Below are 25103 nucleotides of genomic sequence, written 5' to 3' on the forward strand. Positions count from 1 at the left end.
TTTCATTAGGGCACAAAACTTTTGTAAACAAGAGTGTATCCCTCTCACATCTTATGCAAACTGTCATTCGAGTGAAAGGGTGTTTACAAAAGTTTTCTGCCCTTTTGAAATGTTAGGCTCCACTTAAACCCATAAATTGGGTCCTAAAATGAAGCTTAGATTGCTGATATTATTGTTTACAGCGATAAAGCTTATTTTTCTGAGTACAATGACCCTTTGTACGAGCACAAAGAGTTTAAAATGGATTTTTAAATCAATTTTGAAAAATTAACCTCACGGTCCTTCTTGACAGAAAAGCTCCTACTTGACAGCTCGTTCCAAGGTGACCATAGTTGATCCATCGAAAAAATGTTGTCTTGTCAAAAAAAAATTTTGCATTAAAATGAAAAAAAGTGATCAGAAATGGTTTTTAATCGTGTTTTTTACCGTTGTACATAAAAATTGACATAGGACCAAGGGGCTGGAAACTCTTAGAGCTATAATTATTATGTTAACCAGTATATCAAAATATATGTTAGTATACTTATTATTTCCTTCACATATCGCCAGTGTACTTACCAATATACTGAGAGTATCTTAATATACTGACAGTTTATTGCTTTTCGGTTAGTATACTAATAAGTATACTGGAATATCGTTAGTATACTCAGTATTCTTACGTAATATTAGAGTTTCCAGCCCCTTGCATAGGACTTTAGTACCCAATTGTGAATTGGAAATTATAATATTATTAAAACGAAATGTACGAATGTAATATTATTAAAAGAAATGTACGACACACCCATCGACCTACCTTACTTTTACTTTATCGACCTTACTTACATTTACTGCTCGTACAATCCCGGGTCATGAGCTGTCTCCAGAAGTGCTGCCACTTGACTCGGTCCTGGGCTGCTACTCTCCAATTAGGTACTTAAATCCTATGTAAATTTTTATGTACAACGGTGAAAAACAAAATTAAAACATGATAAAAACCATTTTCACTTTTTTTCATTTTCATGCAAAAATTTGTTTTGACTAGACAACATTTTTTCGATGGATCAACTATGGTCCCCTTGGAACGAGCTGTCAAGTAGGAACTTTTCTGTCAAGAAGGACCGCGAGGTTAATTTTTCAAAATTGATTTAAAAATCCATTTTAAACTCTTTGTGGTCGTACAAAGGTTCATTGTACTCAGAAAAATAAGCTTTATCGCTGCAAACAATAATATCAGCAATCTAAGCTTCATTTTAGGACCCAATTGGGTACTAAAGCCCTATGTAAATTTTTATGTACAACGGTAAAAAACACGATTGAAAACTAGATTTAAAACCATTTCTGATCACTTTTTTTCATTTTAATGCAGAAATTTTGTTTGACACGATAACATTTTTTCGACGGATCAACTATGGTCCCCTTGGAACGAGCTGTCAAGTAGGAGCTTTTCTGTCAAGCGGTATACGCACTTCGGAAGAAACCGGTCAAGAAAAAAATCAAATGGGCAGCAGCGGCAGCGCAAGCAAGTCAGAGAGGGTGAAGAAAAGCCTCAAGAAATCGCTCCCTCTCCTTTGTTCTGCTGTTCGTAAAGCTGTTTCTTGACCCCTTTCCTTCCGATCTGCATACTAACCTTCAAGAAGGACCGCGAGGGTAATTTTTCAAAATTGATTTAGAAATCCATTTTAAACTCTTTGTGGTCGTACAAAAGGTTATTGTCTTGGTTATTGTACTCAGAAAAATAAGCTTTATTGCTGTAAACAATAATATCAGCAATCTAAGCTTCATTTAAGGACCCAATTCCCCTAAATAGGGAGACTGTCCAGACTTGGCCTAATCGATCTGGCAACGTATGTGCTGTGCTTGCCAACACTGCCAAGATTTGCTGGGCGTAAAGGCAAATGCTCGTTTGGATACGTCAAACTTTTGTCTGTTTGGGTACGTCAAATTCACATCGACCAGTCCCCCCTTCTAACTGTGTTACGTAATAAAAGAACGCTCCATTGCTTCAAGTCCTGCTAAGAAACTCGCGACAACCCAGATTCCGCATTCGTTTCATCCTACTCAGCTGGTTCCATTTCAAATTCAAACTCAACCGTGCGCTCTCTCGAAATGATCAGTTTTAAAATTTAATACTGATAGTACAATTTATTTATATAAATTGTAAATAGAGTTATCTACCTGCGCATGTATTGCGTGTACGTACACGAACAAGATTGAAGTTGAACTTTGTACCGGCCTGCAAAACAAAATTTGTTTTGCAGACCGGTACAAAATTCAACCTCCATTTAATGGTTTGCTAGTGTGCGCGAGCCTGGACTTAGATAACTAATAACTTATATAACTAATTTAACTTAGATAACTAATTTTACTTGTCCTAAATTAAATTTTCGGTTTGTACACCTCCTTCCCCTGATAAAAAGTCTGACTAACAGGATATCGTTGCCAAATAAAATTACAATTATATTATAATTTACAACACTGATAATCAACATTACACACTGTTACACACTTGTATGGGATTTTCAGTTCAAGTATGATTACACGAAAGTGTGTAATCATACTTGAACTGAAAAATCCCATACAAGTGTGTAAAAGTGAACTGAAAAAAGTGTGATGCTGTTTACCAGTGAACCCAATTCGAAATCTGAACTGAACAGAGTTAAACTTTCTGTGAAGTTGCTGTGAAGATTACCATGGCACTTGGAAAAGTTTAACTCCATGTTGCACACACACACACTTTTAATTTATCGATACGATTCTAATTGAATTCCGTTTCAGAATTCGAATTGAACTGACTGGAAAGATGCTCGAGGGCCTCGTGGCGCGGTGGTTAGCGGCTTCGGCTGCCGTTCCCCCTAAGTTGCTATGGGGCGCGGGTTCAATTCCCGCCTTATCCTCCTGGCCTTCTATCGGATGGGGAAGTAAAACGTCGGTACATTTGCGTAAAAGAGGTTTTGGGTGACTCACCACACATAACCTTCGTACGCCTAGAAATGAGCAGAAACTTGCAACAGAGACCACAAAAGACCCGGGGGCAACCCAGGAGCTTGCGCCCGATGCGAAATCTTCCTTCAAACTGCTAACACTAACCGATCTCTCTCTCTCTCTCTCTCTCTCTCTCGCGAAAAAAAAACGAATCGTTTCTTCAGTTCAGCAAGAATCGCCACACCGCTCGCACGCACACACGCGACCGTTCGGGTCGCTGGCGAGCTGTCAGTCTACGAGACCGTCAGAAGAAGAAGAAAAAAGTTGCAACGCGACACACACCGCGAACGTTCCGCCGAGGCAGTGGAAAAAAAGAGGTTTTTTGTGCGAATTTACGCGCCGGTACGATGCCGGCCACCGTTGGCCACTTCCGGGCCGGGTTGGACGCGCGGGGAGTTGCGTGAAACGTGGGAAAATTTACTTTTTGATTGGGAATTTCGTGCAAGAAATTTTCCAGTTTGTGTGCCTGTGTGTGTGTGAGTGAGTGAGCGGTCGAGAGACAGGAAGAAAGAACTCCCGGAGAAAGACAGCCGAGCAACTCTCAAAAGTGACAGTCCGAGTAGGCTGGCTGAAGGTTTTTGCTTTTTCTCTTGTTGACAGGACGGCAGAAGAAACGGCACACGTTGATCGTTTTTTTTTCTCGGGGGAGTTTGCGAGTTTTCCTTCGATTTGTGGAGCCGCTGGACCGGTCCAGTGGCCACTTCCGGCGAAGCCGGATTGTGATCCGCCGCGACCAACGGGAAAATAGCAAAACACAATCCGTCAGAGACATTAAAGTGAAAGAAGAAGAAAGCAAAGTTGAGTTCAGAATTTGCTGAAGCAGAAGGAAATCTCAGGGAACTGGCCTTCGACGGCTGGAACCAGACCAGTGGGCCCCTTTCCGGCGGAGCGGCACAAGGTGGCAAAGATGTGCGATGTTTGCGCCGGCTTCCTGAATCTGCTGGGCTCGTGTAAGTTTGGCCAAGACAAGACTTGAGCAGGGCAAAAATCGCGGAACTCGCGAACAAGAAGAAGGTTGCACAAACGCGCACACATACAGCGATGGGCGGGCGGGTGTGTGTGTGTGTGCGGTTGCCCCCCCTCCGACTATCGTTGGCCATCTTTGAATGCATTTTCAGTCCGCGGCTCGAACTAAAACTAGTCAGAGAGAGAGAAAGACAAGACGGTCAGGTCAGATGGAATGGAAAGGAGGCTCCCGGATTAGGATTCCGCGATGAAGAGAGGTGTGGGAGAAGGTGGAGGAAGGGCCATAATAATAGTGTTTAGGGGGGTGAAACTCCGTGGAGAAGGGTAGAGGAAACGATGGAATTTGGTGGTGGCGAAATGGGCACTTTTTCAGATGTTAGAAGAGTTTGAGGTCACGACATTCCAGGGAATGTTTTGATTTACTTTGTTTTCATTTTGTGAAATATTCGTAGTTCGATTTTAACAAAGTAAAACTGTTTGAATAAATAATACTACATCAAAATTAGACAGTAATACAGAAAATTTAGTTTTTTCTTACAAAAAAATTCGTGAGCAAACGAATGCAATGTGTCATCCCAGAGAGGACCAGGGTATCAAAATTTCTCAGCATTGCGAATTATTCTCTCAAACACAACCACACCACTCCGTGCTCAAACTCAACCCACTTCAACGAATCATCTCTGGGGTAAACTTTACGCAGTAGACCTGGCTGGAATCCGGAACAAACGGCAGAAGCAACTTCGATGTTGTGGCACTGCAGGAGGTGTGCTTGGAGGAGGTGCCGGTGCTGCAGATCGTACCCGCTTAATTGTGCGGGGCAAGATGCAGGATCGCGTGTTCGGCTTCACGGCGACCAGCGAGCGGATGTGCAAGTAAGAGGCCGTTTCTTCAACTACAGCATCATCAACGTGCACTGCCTCCAGGAAGAAAAGACCGTTGATGAGAAGGAAGCATTCTACGCGACGCTGGAGGAGGCTCCGAATCTGCAGGCAGACCAAGATTGTGCAGAAATGTAGCATCTTTTCCGAACTAATGAAACGCGAATATTCTAGGAGAAGTTGAGCCGGTCCTGCAAAAGCTTCGTGCTGCGAGCCGATGTATGCAGGGACACCGAGGGAAACCTGATCATGAACTTGATCATGAACAAAAGCGAGGTATTGGATAGGTGGAAGCAGTACTTCAACGAGCAACTCAACGGCGAAGGAGTCAACCTTGGGGCGCCCGCAACTGATGAACAGTTCCCAGCACCTGATCTAGAGACGATGAAGAGGTAGATCAAGAAGCTGAAGAACAACAGAGATGCCGTCAAATATGGAGGTGTTGTGTGCCCCATTAGGGTGGAATCGAGTTATATGGGAAAATTGAAAATGATAAAATCCAATCAGCAACACATTTCTTGAGTCCTTTTAAGGATCCCAATCAACCCCTTAAAATTTGGGAGCGATTGGTTAAGTCCACGATTGGCGCGAAGCAGATGTCTGACGGAGTGTGGCGAAGATGCATGAACCGCAAACTGCACGTGTTTCTTGAAGAACCGACTATCGCCACCCAGGCGAACATCAGCTGGGCCGGCCATGTTGCCCAAATTGACGAAGACCAGCCTGTCAGACTGCTTTTTGACCGCACCCAACCGGGCGGCGGCACAGGCAGAAGAGCAGGAAAACCGCGCGCACGATAGGGAGTTCAAGTGAATGGGAATATCCGGAAGAATTGTAACAAGTGTATAGCCTAAGAAACGCAAGCCAATTGCTTTGGATCTTACAAAAATCTGAACCGAAGCTGCCCCAAACGTGCCTAGTTCATCCAGTCGATGCATACGGCGACCAATAAAAAAAACAGGTCCCAGTACCAAAAGGACCTAATAAAAATAATTTTATAAATAAAACATAGATTAGAGAATGAAGAAAAGTCGTGGACTGTTGTACATATTTTTTATGAAACCAATAAAAAAAATACCTCAGATTGCTTAAAATCTGTAAAATAGGTGTCTAAAAACAAGAAAACTTAAAACATCATTTTTTTCTCCCTCCCCAAACAGACGAGTCCCGCCTGGCGAGCAATGAGTCCGAACACCCGGTGTTCCTGTCGAAGCGCGAGATCGAGGTCGTCATCGGGTACATCCAGTGCTGGCCGGTCCGGCAGTGCATGTGCTGCTACCGCGACCCGAAGAACTTCGAGCGGTTCAACCTGGTGGTGCAGGCGCTGGTGTACTTCACCGTGTACCAGCTGAAGAACATCCGGGGCCTGTTGGAGCGCGAGGAGAAGCGATGCGCGGCGGCCGCAGCTGCAGCTGCTGCCCTGGCAACGGCAGCTGCGGTTCCAGGGAAGGACGGTGAAGATGGTGGGAAGGACGAGGCGACCGAAGTGGCGCCCCCGGTTGTGGAGGAACAGTTGCCGGCTCCGCGCAAAGATGCAGGAGGTTCTCCGGTTTTGGAGGACTGCTGGACGCTGCTAGACATGGAGAAGCTGCTGCTTCTGTCGTCGAAGGCGTTTTTGCTCAATTTCCCACTGTACGTGGCGTACAAGCATGGAGTCCACGCGAGGATGGACGAAATCTCGCCGCAGGAAGCGCAAAGTTTGAGTATTTTTTGCGATCTGCACGACAACGAAATACCGGCGTTTCTGTTGAGGAACGTGTCGCTGTTTTGTACTTCCGGAGGGTTTGACGCCATGATGGCTAGCTTTGATTCGCCGAATTTGCCGGTTCCGATTGCGCACGCCATCACGGCTGCGATTTCGAACCTGAAGCTTTGGATCAACTACCGATCGATCATTCAACTGTTCATCCCGATTCGGGTAAAGATTCTGCAGTACATGTGCAAGCTGTCGGACCAGGACCTGCGCTCACCGGCTACGAAAGCGATGGCCGACTTCATGTGGACCGCCATCAAGGATCCGCTGGATTCGCAGATCACGTTCGACACCGAAGGACTCGCGTTGGCCTTCAAGTACTTTACCAGCTCGACGCTGACGATGCGGTTGGCCGGAATGGCTCAAATCAACGCCCACATCAACCTGTTCAACGAGATCTGCACGACGGAGACAGTGGCCGAGGTGGAGGTTGTCGGTCAAAAGCTAGCCGATTGGCTCACGGAGAATCAAATCATTTCGCACCTGTTCGGGCCGAATCTGCACGTTGAAGTCATCAAGCAGAGTCACATCGTGCTCAACTTCCTGGCCGTCGAAAATCAGATCACTGAAGAACACATCTCGCTCATCTGGCAGGCGGCCCAGCTGAAGCACTGCTCAAAACCCATCTACGACATTCTGCCATCGTTGGTCAAGAACCTGGCCCCACGGCCGGCCTCCCATCTCTACTCGCTCCTGTCCGCGCTCGATCCCCGCGAGCATACCGAACAGTCCATCTACATTGCGTCCGCCCTAACGAAGCTCATCTGGGCACGGGACTGCTCTCGGCTCACCCTAATGGACCTGGCCAAGAACAACGTGCTACGAGAAGCGGCCGTAGCAGCAGCTGCAGCTGCCGCGGCCGCTCGGGAAGCCGCCGAATTGCCTTCCAGTTCGGAAAATTCCGTCTCCGTCGATGGGAGCAACAGCGAAGACGAACCCCAGGAAGAGGACAGCTCCGACCCGGAACATGCCGCCGCAATGGCAGCTGCCGCGGCCAAAGCGAACGCTGCACGACACGCCGCACGGGTCGCCCTCGCTGTGCCTTCGTCGATGCCGGGACCTTCCACGCAACAGCTCAAAAGCAACGCCCCGGCAGCTGCGACGACTTCAGCCGGACCCAGTACTGCACCCATTCCGGCCATGGTTGCCGCCGCCAGTATGATGGATGCGACGGACGAATCGGACTCGGGAGTGGCCGTGCCGCCACCATGCAAACAGCCACGGCACAAAAACTGCTGCGACGGAACTGCCGGTGAAGGTGAGTCGAAAAAAATATTTAGAATTTTCATGCATGAAGCATTTGCCCAAATAAGACAACAAGGAAGAGAAAGTTTGCTTGTCCGTCTAATTTATTGTTCGAGATAACAAAGACAGCGTTGTCGCGCGACTTGACTGATAAGAAGACCGGCAATCTTAATCAAGTGTACAGAATCTACGACATTGTTGTCAAGATTACATCATACTTGTAATTATCAGATTGTATTCTGGTTGTCAACCGAACTGATTAAACTCGATCAAATCTTATTTTAATTTTCATTTGCAGATAACATGAAAGTAGAACCGGGCATTTACAACGTAGACCAGCGATTGAAGGAGAAAATGTAAGTCGTCATCCTTGTAGACCTACGAGACTGTCCTAACCGAACAACTTTCTCCCCTCTAAATTTCCAGGCGCATTCCGCTGATGAGTCGCTCGATGGCCGCCGCTGCTTCGTCATCCTCGGGCTTCCCGTCAATGCCGGGTGTGTCCGGAGCTGCCTCCTCCAACGTGGTTGGCACCAGCAGTGAAGACGACGACGATGACGACGAGGAGGAAGAGGACGGCCTCGGGCTCGGCATGAGCGAAGCGTTTTCCGCGATGAGGAAAAAGATGCTGCGAAAAAAGCGCAAAAAGATCAGCGGATTGACGCGAAAGGAGCTGCAGGAGATGGCCAGCGTGTCGGACGTGGAGGACAGTGACCTGGCGGCGATGCTCCCAGACAGCGACTGCAGCGAGTCGAATCTGCACCACCAGAGTTCGGTGCTGAGGCACATGGCTGGGGCGGGGGTAGGACCGGGACCGATGGCCGGTCCCAGTGGGGCTGGGCCGTCCGGTAGCATCGGGCCCGTAGACGATGTTCCGCCCTTTATGGGTGCGATGGCCGAAGGACATTTGATCAACTTTTTGAACGCCACCGAAAACGATGGCAGCTGTTCGTCACCGTTGAGTAACAAATCCGAGAAGAATATGGGCGATTTCGACGATGAAGATTCGCCGTGTGAGGAGGAACTGGTAGAACTCGCTGCCAGAGCCCAGTGCTTGCATCAGCAACAGTTTCCACTGCCCAGACCACGCTCGCTCGGAACGGGAATGTCCCCGCAGCAGCAGCCTCAACAGCGAACAAACACGCCGAACATTACGCTGACTCGCGCTCACCACGATCGGCTGTCGTCCACGATGACCCCGAGTGCGTCGTGCAGTAGTGGTGGAACGCCTACGTCCTCCTCCGGTGGCAAGGGCAAGCTTACCCCGACGAGCAAAACAACTCCACCGCAGCAGATCCCAACGAAGGAAATGCTGGCGGCGGCCGCAGCGGCAGCAGCAGCCGGAGGTCTTGGTGCACCAACATCGCCGAGCTTTCGCTTTCCGGACGTTTGCCAGCCGGGAAATACGCTGCTATGGGATCTGCTGCAGGATGACAAGATTGGACAGCTGGGCGAGTCGTTGGCGCTGGAAGCAGAGAAGGTCCTCGGAACGCTGCTGTGCTTCCACACGGACAAAATAATCCGGACGCGCTTCATCGAGGGCTGTCTGCAGAACTTGGCGGAAAACCGCAGCGTGGTGACGAGTTTGCGACTGTTGCCCAAGCTGTTTGCGTCGTTCCAGCAGTTTCGGGACGTGACCACACACCAGGTGGTGCTCTGGGCGGAACGTCATCACCGGATGATGCATCACTTCTTCAACAATTTGAAGCATTACACGACCAGTGGATACGCGGTGCGTGGATCCGGTGGAATGCTGTATTCGCACGTGACTCAGATTCAGGTCCGGCTGCAGTTCCTGTCGTCGGTGTTTAGCGACGTGGGATCACCGCGCAGTTTCAAGCTGGCACTTGGCCAAGTGGATACCCTGTGGACCTGCCTCGCGAACGATCCCGAGTGCAGCGATTGCCTGTTTGCCTGGCTGCAGGGACAGGTCAAGGGCGGAGACACCCACGCGCTTGGAATCAACGCCATTCAGCATTTGTACTTGAAGCGATTGTCAGAACTGAAACCGGAAGGAATCTCCATGGTTGCGCTGGGCCTGTTTCAGCAGTTGTTTATGTTGGGACGGGAAGATATCATTGCTCACCCGAGTGAAGGTCAGGAGGCGAGTGATTCGGTCGGAATGGAGCATCTGTGGAAGATTGCACTGCGAGCGAACAACACGGACGTTTCGTTGACCGCCATCCAATACATCAACACGTACTACATGGAGAAACAGCTCAAATACGAGAACCAGTTTGTGGCCCAGTGTATGAACCATCTGACGCAGGCCGTCGAAGAACTGCTGAGGCAAGGTCCGGGCTCGGAGAATGCGTTGATGTGCGTTCAACGTGCCCTAATGCTGCTCAACACTCACCTGGAGACGTTCCGACGGAGGTACGCGTACCATCTCCGACGGTGGGCTCTCGAGGGCAAAGAGGTCGCATCGCACAGTGCACTTCGCAACGAAGGGCCGGGTCCGCCAATTCGTATTGTGCTGCAACCTGCGGGTGTGCCGGAAAAATCCCTTCTTCACCTGCACTCGACCGATTTGGTCGCGGATTTGAAGGCCGAAATCGCCAAATGGTGGGAATCGATCCAGGGAGCGGTCAAAACAGCTCACAACGAAACCGCAGCACGAACCGGTGGCACCGGAGCCGTGTTGGGTCTGCTGCTTAGCGAAGGTCCACTCCGGATCATCACCCAGGGTCAGGAAATCACCGCCGAGTACGACGAACGAAGTCTGGCCGACGTCGGCTTCAAGGACAACCAGATGGTGTACGTGTCGATGGGGAGTCGCGGAGGCCGTGGTCGCCGAGAACATCACGATCATCCGTCGATGCTGCCACCGCCACCGAAAGACTGTCTACCGACGTTGCTGCTGCTGCGAAGTCCTCACTTTGAGCAACTCTTCAAGCTGATGCAAACCCTCGGCGATATGAAGCTGATCGGCCCCGGAGGTCGCATCATTCCCAATACCAAGGCACAACTGCTCTCTCGGCGCGTTTGGGACATTCTAGCTATGCTCCCGACTGCGCCCACATTCTTCAACACGCTCAAAAATCTAACCTTCGCCAACTCCACCCCAGAACCACCACCACTCGAACCGGAATCACCGGACTCTCGCCGGTACACGCTCGAAGAGATCCTCGACCCACACAACCTACAGAAATTCATGTACTCGCTGCACATCGTCGAAAGCCTTTGCAAGTCCAAGTTTATGGGCAGCTGCTGCAGCAGTCCCGGCGGAAGCAACAGCGGAGGACCCGTCGTCCCTACGACCACAATCGGTGTTCCCATCGCGGCCACCTCCGGAATGCCCGGCGGATCCCGGCAAGCCATCGTCGGTCCGAGTGCCGCCAAAAGCCTTTCGGTGAAGAATCAACTGAAGCTCAAAATTAGCACGTCCAAATCGCTCAAGATGCAGCAGAACCAGAAACAGCTGGCGGCCAAGCAACAAGTGCTGGGCGTAAGCAATAGCAACCTGTCGGCGACCACGATGGTGAGCGGAACTTCACCGGGCAAGAAGGATAGACGATGCGATTCGGAGACGGAGATTGGAGAACCGAAGGCGGGAAGTTCCGGTGAGATGAACAACAAGGAGAACAAAAGCGGCGAGGCTTGTAGTGAGTCAACAGAAAGTGTCGACCAGAGGCGGGAGGTTAAGGACGAAGACGAGCTGAACGTGAGCGTGGAGTCGGACAATCGCTGTGCTCCGGAGCAAAAATCCCCACCGACGAGCCACCAGCAGCCGCCTCCCAAGTTGGCAAGCCCCGCGATTGCGTCCCTCGAGTGGAGCGAGCAGTTTGTCAAGTGTGGCGGCTTAGCACACCTGTACCGGATCTTCGTTTCCGGTGTGCTACAGAAACAATCCAGCGGCGGAGGCAAGGACGGTGATGATCTGAACGAGTGGCGCCACGACTGTCTAGCCAGTTTGCTCCGAATTCTGTGTCTGCTCGGGATGGAAGAGTTCCGGCCGGAAAACGAAAATGCGATCATCATTCCGAAGCTGAACCGGCACACGCTGGCACTGATGGAGGTGCAGCCAACGCTGGAGCGGATAGCGGGTATTTTGAACGAGGAGGCTCAACCGTTGAGTCCACACCACTTCAAGACGGGTCTGTTTGGGCGAGCCCAAGTGATACATTACGCGATGAACTTGCTGGTGTGCTACGCCCACTCCCTGCCGGAGGTGCGGTCGACGCTGTGGAAGATTGACGCCAACTTGGCTTGGGTGCAACGGTTGATCCTGGACGATCCGGAACCGGCGGTACGGAGAGAGGCCTGCGCAGCACTGTACCGGATGTGCCTGGGAAATGCTCAGACCTATTATGAATTGATGGCTCCGCTGCTTTCAAAGCTGGTTGCGTTGCTACCACTAGCAGAGAAGATGCGTCCCCAACATCAAGCGTACCATCTATCCCCGGACGAGGGCAAAGAACCGTATGGACCGGCGTGTCGAGACTATTTCTGGCTGTTGTGTCGATTGGTAGACTCGTTGTCTCCCGAGCTGGTTAAAGATTGCGGAGGAGAACTCAGCCGTAAGCCAGCGACTCCCGGTTCGATCGGGATAGAATCCATGTGTCGACAGGTGTCCAAGAGCATTCTCGATCGAGACTACCTCGAAAGTCGCCACGGTAGTCCGGATGATGGCTTGTTTGGTCTGCTCAATTTGATGGCCAATCTGGTCAAGTTTGATCCGCAGTTCAAGTTCACCGAAGAAGGTCAGCAGTTTATCGGCAAGATATTCCAATCGCTGTTCGAGTTGCCCTCGCCGGACGATCGGGACAAACCGAAATGCAAAAGTCACGGAGCTCGAGCCGCGGCGTACGATCTGTTGGTGGAAATGTGCAAGAATGCCCCCAAGAATTACCTGCTGCTGCACGGCAAGTTGATGCAACAGCACCGAGCTGGACCCCACTCACCGTACCCTTGGGACTACTGGCCACGGGATGAGGGCCGTTCCGAGTGTGGCTACGTTGGACTTACCAATCTGGGCGCGACCTGCTACATGGCGTCCTGTATCCAGCACCTCTTCATGACACCCCAAACGCGCGATGCCATCCTGTCCATCTCAACGGACCCGCAAAAGCACAAAGCAACCCTGTACGAACTGCAGCGAATGTTCGCCTACCTTATGGAATCCGAACGCAAGGCGTACTGTCCGCGATCCTTCTGCCGGGTCTACCAAATGGACCACCAGCCGCTCAACACGGGCGAGCAGAAGGACATGGCCGAGTTCTTCATCGATTTGGTCTCCAAACTGGAGGAGATGACGCCGGAGCTGAAGACGCTGGTCAAGCGAGTGTTTTGCGGAGTCATCAGCAACAATGTGGTGTCCTTAGTGAGTTTTACTAAAGCTGAGTGGAGTGGAGTGGAGTTAGGAAAGCTCATCCCTTCGTGCGTTACTTACTTTCTGTTTTGATCTCATTCTAGGACTGCGGCCACGTCAGCCGAACGCTCGAGGAGTTTTACACGGTGCGTTGCCAAGTCGCGGACATGCGCAACCTGCACGAATCGCTGGACGAAGTCACCGTCAAGGATACCCTCGAAGGGGACAACATGTACACGTGCTCACAGTGCGGCAAAAAGGTCCGCGCGGAGAAGCGAGCCTGCTTCAAGAAACTTCCGCAGATTCTCTGCTTCAACACGATGCGCTACACGTTCAACATGGTTACGATGCTCAAAGAAAAGGTCAACACGCACTTTAGCTTCCCGATGCGACTCGACATGAGCGGGTACGTCGAGAAGACGCTGATGCCCCATCACTACCAGGAGGAGAAACGCAAGTCCGAACTGCGAAGATCTTCGTCGCGAAACGTCAGCGAATCGAGCACTTCCGAGGGAGGAGGCAGCGGTGGCAGTTTACCCTTCAGCGGTGACGACGCCCCGCTCCGAAAAGAGGACAAAGTCAGCTCGAGTGACGGCCAGCAGGAGCAGCAACTCCCGTCGTCGTCTTCGTCTTCGACGTCGAGCAAAGCCGAAGCGGCGGAGAAGGCCGAATTGCAGAAACAGCAACAGACGCTAGACGAGGAAGACTCGGAGGATTTCAACGAGCACTACGAGTACGACCTGGTCGGAGTGACGGTACACACGGGGAACGCCGACGGTGGCCACTACTACAGCTTCATCAAGGAGCGCAACGAGGACAGCAATCCGAACCACCAGGAGCGCTGGTTCCTGTTTAACGACGCCGAGGTGAAACTGTTCGACCCGTCCCAGATCGCGGCGGAGTGCTTCGGCGGTGAGATGACGGTGAGTTGTCAGTCTTTCTGTGATTCGTTCTTGTTCGATTAAATCTCAATTCTAAAATCTCCCTTTCAGAGCAAAACGTACGATTCGGTCACGGAGAAATATCTGGACTTTAGCTTCGAGAAGACCAACTCGGCGTACATGCTGTTCTACGAGTGGCGCTCGAACAAGGGCACCAACATCCAACGTGACCAGGCGGAACGTTCGGCGGCGGCAGCAGCTGCTGCGGCTGCGGCCGCTGCTGCCAGTTGTGGCAAACCGTCCACGTTTACATCGGCCATGTCCATGCCGACTGCGACCGCAACGGCAACGTCGTCAACGGTGGTCGTCACTAGTAGCAGCAGTAGCATTGACACGTCACTCCCGACGTCCTTGTCGTCTACGACGGCGGTAAACGGAAGTAGCAGTAGTTTGACCAGCGGTAGCAGTACCAGCGTTGCCAGCAGCTCCAACATGACCTGTGGCACGAGTCTGTCGCCCAGTGCTAGCAAGACAGAGCTGGAATCGGTCGAGGAGGAAGAAGAACCATTGGACAAGTGCGGCAAGCCGGAAGTGGTTGATGTTTCGAAGAAAGTGGCCACTCCTCCGCCCTTACCTGGCCCAGCACTATCACTACCAAGCACCAGCAGCACCACGACAAACACCACCCGTGAAGATGATCAGACTGACCCATTCATCCCGAAACATCCTAGTGAAGTATCATCGGTAGTAGATAATTTAAGTACTCTAAGTAAATGTGATATAGATGTTAAGACTAGCATTAGAAGTACTGCTGCCGCCGCCGCCGCCGCTGGAGTGTCCCTTGTTGCGCCACCACCGCCGTCCCCGCTGGCCGCCCTCCAAGCGCAGGCCTCTTCACTGAGCATCCTGCCGCCGTCGGGACCGCTGCTAGGACCTTCGATGCTTCCCTCGCCGTCCTACTCGTCAATTTCGTCCCTGTCGGCACTTACGGCCACCGCCGGTGGAAACGTTGGCCTTCCCCTTAGTGCCGTCGTGCAGCAGCCCACCATTTCCAGTGCCGCCCTCCAACCGTGCTCATCTTCGTCGTCTTCATCGTCCACTTCCTCGTCCTCACTGGGACCACTCGGGCTGGGGCTGGTCGTCAACCGGATAGGTCCTCCACCGAAGCGAAAGCGTAAAATCCTGAGCAAAGAACTGGAAGAGTGGATCTGGCAGGACAACCGACACTTTTTGCAGGATCGCAACATCTTCGAGCACACCTACTTCAAGTGAGTTGACCTTCAACTTCTTTGTTGGCGCAAAGTTCTAACAGTTTGTCTCTTTTCAGCTTCATGTGGCAGATTTGTGGCCACATTCCGCAGACGCTGCTTGCGCTACCGGACATTACCTGTATCGCTGCGCAGTTGTCGGTTTCGTTTTTCATCGAGACGTTCATCCACGCCAAGGAGAAGGTAAGAGGTTTTCTGTTAGAGCTTGTCATGAACACTTCTAATGACGATTTTTTTTTTTTGCAATTAGCCCACGATGGTGCTTTGGGTGGAGCTGCTGACGAAGCAGTTCAACGCGAGCCAGGAGGCGTGCGAGTGGTTCCTCAGCCACATGTCCGCCGAGCCGTGGTGGCCCGTCCAGGTGCTGATCCAGTGCCCCAACCAGATGGTTCGGCAGATGTTCCAGCGGCTGGTGATTCACGTGATACAGCGGTTGAGGTATATTGGTCGAGTCAAGGTGTCAAACCTGGTCCAGCTAGTAATGATTTAATATCGTTGACAGACAATGCCACAGCGCACTCTATCTGAAAGTGGAGTCGGACGAGGACGGGAACGAGATCATCGGCAACGTGTCCTGCGTTACGCGCTTCATCAAGTCGTTGATTATGCTGATGGAGCACGGAGCGCGAGCCCACCTGCGACATCTGTCCGAGTTCTTCGGGTTGCTGTACGAGTTCTCGCGAATGGGCGAAGAGGAGGCACTGTTCCTGTTGCGCATCAACGTGATCCGGAGCGTGGCAGATTTCTACCTTGGGCACAAGGCGGCCCAGGATTGCGTGAGTTGGTCTTTCAATTTCAATCCGACAATATTTATCATGTTGACTTGTTACAGATCGATACCAACTCGGACAACGAGGACAACTCGTCGGATGAAGCACTCACCGTGGACAAGAGTCGTCCGGCGTCGCTGGACAAGATGATTGCTCTGGTGGCGTCCCTTGTGGAACGATCGCGTGGACCTGACCTCAGGCTTCACCTTTCGGCGCGGGACTACAATGCGATTGCCGGTGGTAAGGGCTTTCCCTTCCTGTACCAGCAGATCAAGGACAACATCAACCCGCACCAGACGAGGCATCTCATCCACGCGCTCTGCCGATGTGACGAACGGCTGGCCGGTCAGATCATTGCGATGCTCTTCACTGCCGTAACAAAGCACACCGAGCTGTGTGGACCGTTCTTCAAGCTGTTAACACTGCTCACGGAATCTACCGGTGGTCCCTCGGGCCTACCTTGCTTCTCTCAGCTCGTTCTACAGCGGGTTTGGGATGCGGCCGAGTACTGTCCCCAGTCGGCCCTGGACTGGCTGGCGGTTCAAGCGCCCCGTAATAAGATCGCTCACACCTGGATCCTCCAGTCGGCCGAGAGTTGGGTCGAGACCTTCCTGCTAGCGCACAACAACGCCCGCGTACGGAACGCCGCAGCGTACCTGCTCGTGGCGCTCGTCCCGTCGCAGAACTTCCGCACCAACTACCGGGCCACGTCGCACCACAAACTGACCATGCATGCCAGCTCTCAGCACCGGGAAATCTCCTGCGAAGCGCAACTCATCCTGCATACGATACTCAACCTTTTGCTGAGGTTGCTGCGGTCCGCCCGGAACTACACCGACATTAGTGTTCACGGCACGACCAAGCTGACGGCGTACTTCAATCTGATGACGTACTGTCTGGTTTCGAAGACGGAAAAGTTGATGGTGAGTAGTTGATTTGCGAAAATGTCTACCAAACCTCAATCTCACGAAAATTTATTTTTTTTAGCTCGGACCACATCTTCGCGCCCTGTGGGAGCTGTTCCATCCGCGGCTTTCGGAACCGTCCGTTCCGGCGCACCACAACAAGCAGTCGCTGCTGGCGTTCTGGTACCAGGCCACGATCGACTGCCCCGAGAACGCGCTTCTGGTGGCCAACTGTCCGGACATCACGCGCAACATTGCATTTAACTACATACTGTGAGTATTGCTTGATGGTTGTTTGGAACTGCTGGTCTTTAACGGTTCTCCATCCAACAGTGCCGACCACGACGACTCGGAGATTGTCACGTACAACCGGGCCATGCTGCCGGTGTACTACGGCCTGCTGCGGATGTGCTGCCAACAGAGCAGACTCCTAACGCGTCAGCTGGCCGCCCACCAGAACCTGCAGTGGGCCTTCAAGAACATCACACCCCATCCGACACAGTACCCGCTGGCCGTGGACGAACTGTTCCGGTTGATGACCCTGTTTGCGCAGCGTCATGCGGACGCAACGGAGGCCGAGCAGCGCGAGGTGACCATCTTTCGGCGGACTACGCTGACGGCGTACCTCAACGGGTTGGACGCACGCGTGTCCTGGGGGACGTTGATAGCAGCGCTTCGGATACTGGTGGACAACGATGACGATCGGTTATTCGTAGTCCTCAACGGCGGTATCACACTTTGCTTCGATGCGTTGCACACGCTTCACTCGATGTACCACGAAGCGACCGCCTGTCACGTGTTTGGCGACCTGCAGGAACTGCTCGCCGAAGTGATCCTCCTCGTCAGCACCCTGCGAGCTAGCTGTCGCGAGCAGAAGAAACGACCCCCGCCAGCGCTCATGAAGGGCCTCCCGGACGCCGTCCGACGGCTAGCAACCCTGCTCAACACCTTCAACCCACCGGAGATGCGTAACATTGCGCTGGAGGTGCTCAAGGAGCTCGTCAAGTGCGCTCCGCCGGAGATCATCAGCACGGTGCTGGTTCCGCTGCTCACCCACTGCCACACCCAGAACGTTTCGCACCCGATGGGGCCACTAGGGTCGTATTTCCCGCGACGTGGCATGAAGGCAACGTGGCCACCAGTTTCCAAGAGTACACCGCGTCCACCCCGACCGATGGTGCAGATGAACATTCCGCAGTCGCAGATTTGCGAAAAGGTAAGTCTTGTTTTACTTTTCGTTGAATTTAAGTCCTGTCCACAGCATCGGAGCTCGGAAGACATTCCGGCATCGTCTGCCTCATAGCAATGAAGCTCGTAAGGCACTTTGACGGCTTCATTTGATAGAAGAGTTCTCTAGGATCTCGCATTTTTTTTGCGAATTTCAAAATTTCCTGTTTTGATTTAGATGAATCTTTATGCATTCCCTATGTCAAAAGAAGTAATATTGTAACGAATAAGTTATATTATTTTTACATCCAATTTTGGGAGCTGGTCATACAAAATGGGTATGTAAATATATGAAATTCTATACCTTGAAAAAGAATTTTGTCTTTGCTGATCGATTTGATGTCTTCGGAAAAATTGTAGTTAGGACTTTTTTCAAAAAAGGTTACACAATAAAAAAAAAACAATTTTTATTTTACTTTTTATGACTAAAAGTTGACTACAAAATAAGTTTTTTTTAATTCAATTTTTTTTATGTTTTAGGGCATCTCCAGCGTTGGGGTGCAAATCAAATTTGCACCCGGCTCATGAATACCGAGATCAAATTTGCCACCTTGAAAAAACTCCGTCATCCCCACCGCTAGGGTAGCAAATTTGCCACCGAAACAAGTCCACCGCGGGGGCAAATATGGGTTTTTATCATTTTTTGCTCTCGTTTACCTTCAAAATCAATAATTCTGGAGATTTTTTTTTTAAGGTCCAATAAACCAAATTTTCAGTTTTTGCTTTTTGGGTGTTTTTGAAACCGCCTTGAGTCAGGGGTATTAAATAACACCCAAAAAGCAAAAACTGAAAATTTGGTTTATTGGACCTTTAAAAAAACTCCAGAATTATGTGTTGATTCATGCCTAGAAATGCTAAAAGTTTATTAAACTTTTGAATCCTATTGAAAATTTCAAAGAACTTCATTTTTCGAAAATGTCGAAAGTTAAACCATTTGCTACCCGATTTGATTCCCGCCAAATTTGCTCTCGAGTTTTCCCCCGAGTCTCCCACCGCGCGTAGCAAAGCAGGTATCAAATTTGATCTCATCTGTAGAAGAAAAATATGTGTCGGTACCTGTCGGGTACTCAATTCAAATCAAAAATTAAAAAATTAAATAATTCAAAAATTCAGAAATTCAAAAAATAAAAAAATTAAAAAGCTTAATGATTCAAAAATTCAAAAATTCTTACATTCTAAAATTCTAAAATTCCAGAATTCGAAAATTCAAAAATTTCAAAATTCAAAAATTCAAAAACTCAACAACTTAAAAATTTAAAAATTTAAACATTTAAAAATTTAAACATTTAAACATTTAAAAAAAAATAAAAATTTAAAGCTTAAAAAATATTTTTTTTTAAATTTTAATATTTTAAATTTTAATATTTTAAATTTTTAAAATTTTAAAATTTAAAAATATAAAAATTTAAAAATTCCAAAATTCCAAAATTTAATAATACAAAAATTCAATAACTCAAAAATTCAAAAATTAAAAAATTTAAAAATTTAGAAATTCAAAAATTTCAAAATTCAAAAATTTCAAAATGCAAAAATTCAAAAAGTTAAAAATTCAGAAATAAAAATTTTAAAATTTGAAAATTCGAAAATTCAATATGTCAAAAATAAGAAAATTTTAAAATTTAAAAATACAAAAATTCAAAAGTGCAAAAATTAAAAAAAGCGTTTAAACAGTTTATTTTTTTTTTAAATTAAAAAAAAAATTTTTTTCATTTTTTTTTAAATTTTGTGTTTTTTTTTAATTTTTTTTTTTGAATTTTTATTTTTTTTAATTTCTTTAATTTTTTTTATTTTTTTACTTTTTTTATTTTATTAATTTTATTTTTTTTCAAATTTGGACAATTTTCAATTTTTTTATATATTTTTTTAAAGTTATTTTTAATGTTTTTCCTTTAAATGTTTATTTTTTTTAATATTATTATTTTTTTTTTTACTTTGTCTTTTTTATTTTTTTATTTTATTTATTTAATTTTTTTTTATTTAATAAAAATATTTTGTCTTTTTTTAATTTACTTTTTTATTTTTTATACATAAAGTTTTTAATTTATTTAATTTTTTATACATAAAAAACAATTTATTTTTTTTTCCGTGCATCATTCCATTTGCCGCAGTAGCAAACCAGCAGAATAGCGGGTAGCAAAGTGAAACCCCGTAACTTCATAACTTCAACACTTCAGTCTAACGTGAAATTGTCTGAGGATTCCGAATATTTCAAAATTGAGACCAAAAAGTGCCGTGCCGGTTTAAAAAGTATGTTATAGAAAAATCGTAAAACTATGAGAAAAACTGCCATTGGCCAAAATGTTAATACTGTAGGCTTAAAGTCCATGAAATTCCCTAACTTTTGACCTAAATGAGTAAGGGTGTTGGAGGCTATTGCAAAAAGATATTGGGGTTTTTAAAAAAAAACAATTTTTTACAGTAATTTGCAAAAGCTATGAGAAAAAGTCAAACCAATCTCGAATGTCTATAGCTCATTTTAAAGTGCTTTGAAAGCCCTTTCGAATGCATTTAAGAGAATTAGAATTGATCAAGTTTTACGTAAATGGGAGCAATTTTATGATTTTTCATGTTTTTTGGACCTCAAATCAAAAAATGTCCGTTTTACCCCACTTCCCTTTGTCGTAGAGGGCTCATATTTGACATGAGTTCATCTCATGTATAGACAAACAAACGCTGAAAGTTTCATCCAAATCGGGGCAACTCGATGCGACCTCTAGAACAAATAGAGCAAAATCTACAAATACTGCCTCTTAACCCCTTCCCGCCCAGAGCAAAATCAATATTTTTAACAAATTTTCTCATTGCTCATCACTGAATTGTTCAATGTGGCTGAAACAGCTGATAGAAAACGTTCCACTTAAAGCAGTACAGGTTGAATCAGGTTGGAAAAAATAATCGTCTTCGAGATATTATTGAAGTCAAAATGAGTGGTGCTCTGGAGTAACCATGGGCGTTAGAGGGTTAAACAAATTGCGCATAATCACATCACTGCCACTAAAGTGCCACTTTAGCTGCCACTCGTGAATCCTGGCCTCATAACCGTTAAAAACGCCCTCGAAACTCTTGTTATAATTTGTCGGAGAGGCAGTCGACTGGGCCTCGTGGCGCGGTGGTTAGCAACTATCGAAAATTTTAAAAGCAAAGTGGATTTGATTTCCAATGTTAAAAATTAGACTTTTGTAAAATTTTGTGATCTTTTCCACAAAAAAAAAAATAGTTTGGGAAACAGTGGGCTAGGTAATTAGGGAAAACTTCGAATATTGAATTGACCATTGTGGCACCCCCAACAGCGTGGTACAGACTTGTAATGCTATGATATGCTAGAACTAATCATAACCTAAAACTTTGCCGAAGACACCAAAGCTATGAAAAAATCCTCAAGAATTTCATCCAAATTCAAATAAAAAAATAGGTACAAAAGTCGATTTGCAAAATCGAAGAGAACCACTCAAAAGTCGACGTGCCTCCCGAGCTGAGATGTTACGAGTTGGACCCGTTTAGTAGTTTTGCGTGACATTTTCTTAAATATCTTCCTCTCCCTCACTAACACAGGGACTCGACAAGGACTTTGACCTGGCGCTGGAGCTGTTCTACCGGCCGTACCACGAGTTCCTGGACATTATGTTCCGCGTGGCGGTCACCTCGAACCAGTTTACGGAAGCGCTCGTGCACCTATCGCTGCTGACCGGTATCGAGTCCGTCGTGCTGCACTTTAACATCTTTGCCAAGTTCTGGGTTGGCATCTTTAATAACAAGACGACTAATCGGTATGATCTTTTTTTTTTGGACTTTTGTTGGTGTAGCCTTCAATCTAACTTGTGTCTTCTCCGCCAGGTACTCTGAAATGCTAATCAAGAATCCACTGCTGGTGGATTACATCGACGACATCCTGCGGGACGAGCGGCTCTCGCTGAACGATCCGGTCATTGCGAACTTTATCGAAATCTACTACCCAAAGGTGAGTGCCGAACTTAATCCCCAAATGTCTAAGCAGTGACTCCTAACTTGGGCGTCTTCTTCCGCAGGTCAAGTCCCGGCTGGTGGTGCCGCGGCTGCTCGAGTCCATCTGTCAGCTGCTGCCGGACAAAACGAACCTGGAGGACATTTGCGGCGACCTGCAGGCGATCCGGATCATTGGTCAGCGCAAGGGCATCCCGGCGGCGGTCAAGGCGCTGCTGCAGGGCTCGCTGCACTCGGTGCTGCTCAAGTTCAAGGACGAGATGTACAGCGACGGTGAGTTTGTCTCGATGCTTTCTATGTGTTTGGACGTGCTGCTCTGATGGGGAGAGCGATAGAGAGTGCTTCAAGACTCGCGATAACATTTTACAATTTTCTGATTAGCGCAACAATGTTTGGTTGGTGGAATAAACGATTTTTTAAATTTAACAAAAACTTTTTGTGCGATACATCTGAAAAGAAAACGAAACGAGAAAAAAAGAATCGTTGTAATTTACAGTCATGACCGTAATACGATACTGATTCTGCCTTCTTATTTAAGGTAAGATTTTTAAATATCGATTTATTTCCAATTTGCCTAAAAAGTGGTTGTCAATCTGTTGCAATTCTGGTCAACAGCGGCGCCCACCATGTCAGATTGTAGATCTTAGTGGAAAGGCAGCATTGCTAGTAAATCTCACTGAAAGCGGCAAGCTAATTGCAAAATTGAATTGGAAACACTGAAGAGTTCATCTTCACTGAAATTGTCAAATTCGTTGGCATGCCACCCGAGATCCAAGGCTTTGGAGTTAGGCTTTATTATTGTCGCATGCTGCGGGATGAAAAACTTTACGCATTTCACAACAAAAGTCAGGACTACACCCATTCTAATGCAACGCAACTAATATCTCCCCTTTGCAGAGGAAACCCCACCGAAGAAGCGAAAGATGGCAAGCGGTTCGGCGGCGATCCCGGCCACCCAGCAGCCAGCTGCGACAACTTCCGAGCCGGAACAGGTCGACCCACCGAAGGTGGAAGACGCAATGAAAGCCTCGAGTTCGGAGGAGGTGACCGAGGCGAAACCACCACAACAGCAGGAGGTCGTCAACGGAGGATCGGAGAACGGTGGAGGGACGAAACCGGACGACAAGGTCGCGGAAGTTGTTGAGGAGCCGAAGAAGGAGGAGGAGCAAAAGAAGGATGTGCCGATGGACGAGAAAATGGATCAGGATGGCGATGTTGAGGTTGAAAAGAAGGCTGAGGACGAGACAAAGCAAGAGGGTGACAAAACGGACAAGTCAACCGAACAACCGACGGCGACGACGGATCAGACGAAGCAGCTGAGCGAGCAGGAGCTGTACCAGCGCAATCTTATCAAGGACATTGAGAGCCACATCGAGCTGATATTTGAGTGTTTGGACGATGACGATGAGGAGGAGCGGAATCGCGAGGGTGCATCAACAGCCGACAAAAGCACGGAGGAGGTCGCGGTCGCAGCCGACAAGGAAGAATCAGTGCTTGAGGAAGTGGCGACAGCGAAGGCCAGGGAGGTCACACCGGCGAGTTGTCCCAGCCCGGTCAAGATAAAGCGGAGGAATCCGTCCAGCGAGGAACAGCCGGCCGCGACAACGACGACGACGACGACGACGGTTACGAAGGAAGAGTCCCAGGTGGGGGCGCCACAGGTGCCAGAGGACGATGCGAATCGACTGGAATCGACGTAAGTAGCCGATTTTCGAGAGCTAGGAGGGCGTAAAACCAGTTTCGGCAAACCAAAATTGTGATGTTTTTAAAAGTTAAGAATTTTCCCCCCATTTTCAACCAAAAATAAAAACGCAAGAGACAAAAGAAACAGAGATTGAGCTAAGTTAGGACAGCGCGAGTCGCTTAGTTCTGTTTTATTTTCTAAATTTTAGCTTTCGCGCGGAAAAATAAAACAAAGAAGATTTTTTCGGTTTCGAAAATTGCGCCTAAGTCGTTTCTCCAGTGTGTCCTTCTCGTATCGATTGTGGACGATGGAATATTTAGTTAAGTGAGAGAGAGATTTTGGAATGCACACACAGAAAACCCTAATTTACTCCGAAAGAAAGTAGTTTCCGCAAAAATAAAGGGAAAAGGTGCTCGCGTAGGATTTTTAAAAATTGGTAAACACGTTTCTTATCTTATACACAACATAACAATTTTAAGAGAAGAGAATCAAAGTGTGAAGGTGATTCACGAAGCGATTAGCAATTTAGCGAGTTTAAATGCTGCCGTTTCTTGTTTGTTTTCTTATTTTTTGCTCTTTATTATTACTGCTCTTACATTACGGATAATTTAAACAACAAGCTAAACTATATTATTATCTATTATTATTATTATATTATAGATCATTGAGAAAAGAAAAGTGAACACTATAAAAAAAGCGTATTTATTAAACTAGCTAGTCTACAAAAGATGTCCTTAAGTTTTGTTGTGAGAAGCTGCAGAGAGAAGCTAAGCAAAAAAAAATCCGAATTTGATTTCTTCGTGTGAGTGCGAGCGAGGGCGCGCGAGCTGCTTTGTTGAGTTAAACCACGCCCCGTCCTCTGGTGGACGTGGCCCAAATCGCTGGTCATGACAGTTTCCCTTCTCCTCCCCCCTTTTTAAACCAGCGAATCTATGAAAAAAAACAGTGAGCGAAACTAATTTATACTATGCTGTAAGTGTAAAACAGAAAAAAAAAGAAAGAGATGCAATTCGAATGAAATCATTCACATTTTCAAACCCACACAAACACACACATACACTCATAGCACCGCAATCTACATCCCGGAAGGTTCTATAGGGTCGGTCTAACTTAAACACACACAAAAAGTGGACGAGCAAGCAACCGAATTAAAAAACAAACATAAGACATGTATCAACGTAAGATTACGATCGAAGAAACTCACATTCAAACATACACACCCACACGTAAGAAATACATGAAAAGTTAATGTTTTAATTTTCACAAAAAAAAAGAAACTTCATTACGAGTTTTC

The 25103-nt window shown here is 47.8% G+C and overlaps 1 protein-coding gene across 2 annotated transcripts; it reads left to right on the forward strand.

Annotated features, from left to right (window-relative positions):
- Window positions 1-3138: 3138 nt before the first annotated feature.
- LOC6042394 (ubiquitin carboxyl-terminal hydrolase puf) lies at window positions 3139-25086 on the forward strand. 2 transcript variants are annotated; one of them, XM_038252497.1, is made up of 17 exons: window positions 3139-3278; window positions 3562-3911; window positions 5966-7816; window positions 8102-8159; window positions 8230-13126; window positions 13219-14037; window positions 14107-15263; window positions 15323-15446; window positions 15514-15701; window positions 15766-16039; window positions 16096-16956; window positions 17021-17211; window positions 17272-18154; window positions 21718-21932; window positions 22000-22123; window positions 22191-22398; window positions 23023-25086. In XM_038252497.1, the coding sequence occupies exons 2-17, from the start codon at window positions 3869-3871 to the stop codon at window positions 23823-23825; spliced, it is 12696 nt and encodes a 4231-aa protein (XP_038108425.1). In that variant the 5' UTR covers window positions 3139-3278; window positions 3562-3868; the 3' UTR covers window positions 23826-25086. The 2 variants fall into 2 exon arrangements, with proteins under 2 accessions (XP_038108425.1, XP_038108420.1); XM_038252492.1 differs by having other exon boundaries at window positions 3139-3911.
- The last annotated feature ends 17 nt before the right edge of the window (window positions 25087-25103 follow it).

Source organism: Culex quinquefasciatus, chromosome 1, assembly GCF_015732765.1.
Source record: "Culex quinquefasciatus strain JHB chromosome 1, VPISU_Cqui_1.0_pri_paternal, whole genome shotgun sequence".
Taxonomy (NCBI): Eukaryota; Metazoa; Arthropoda; class Insecta; order Diptera; family Culicidae; genus Culex; species Culex quinquefasciatus.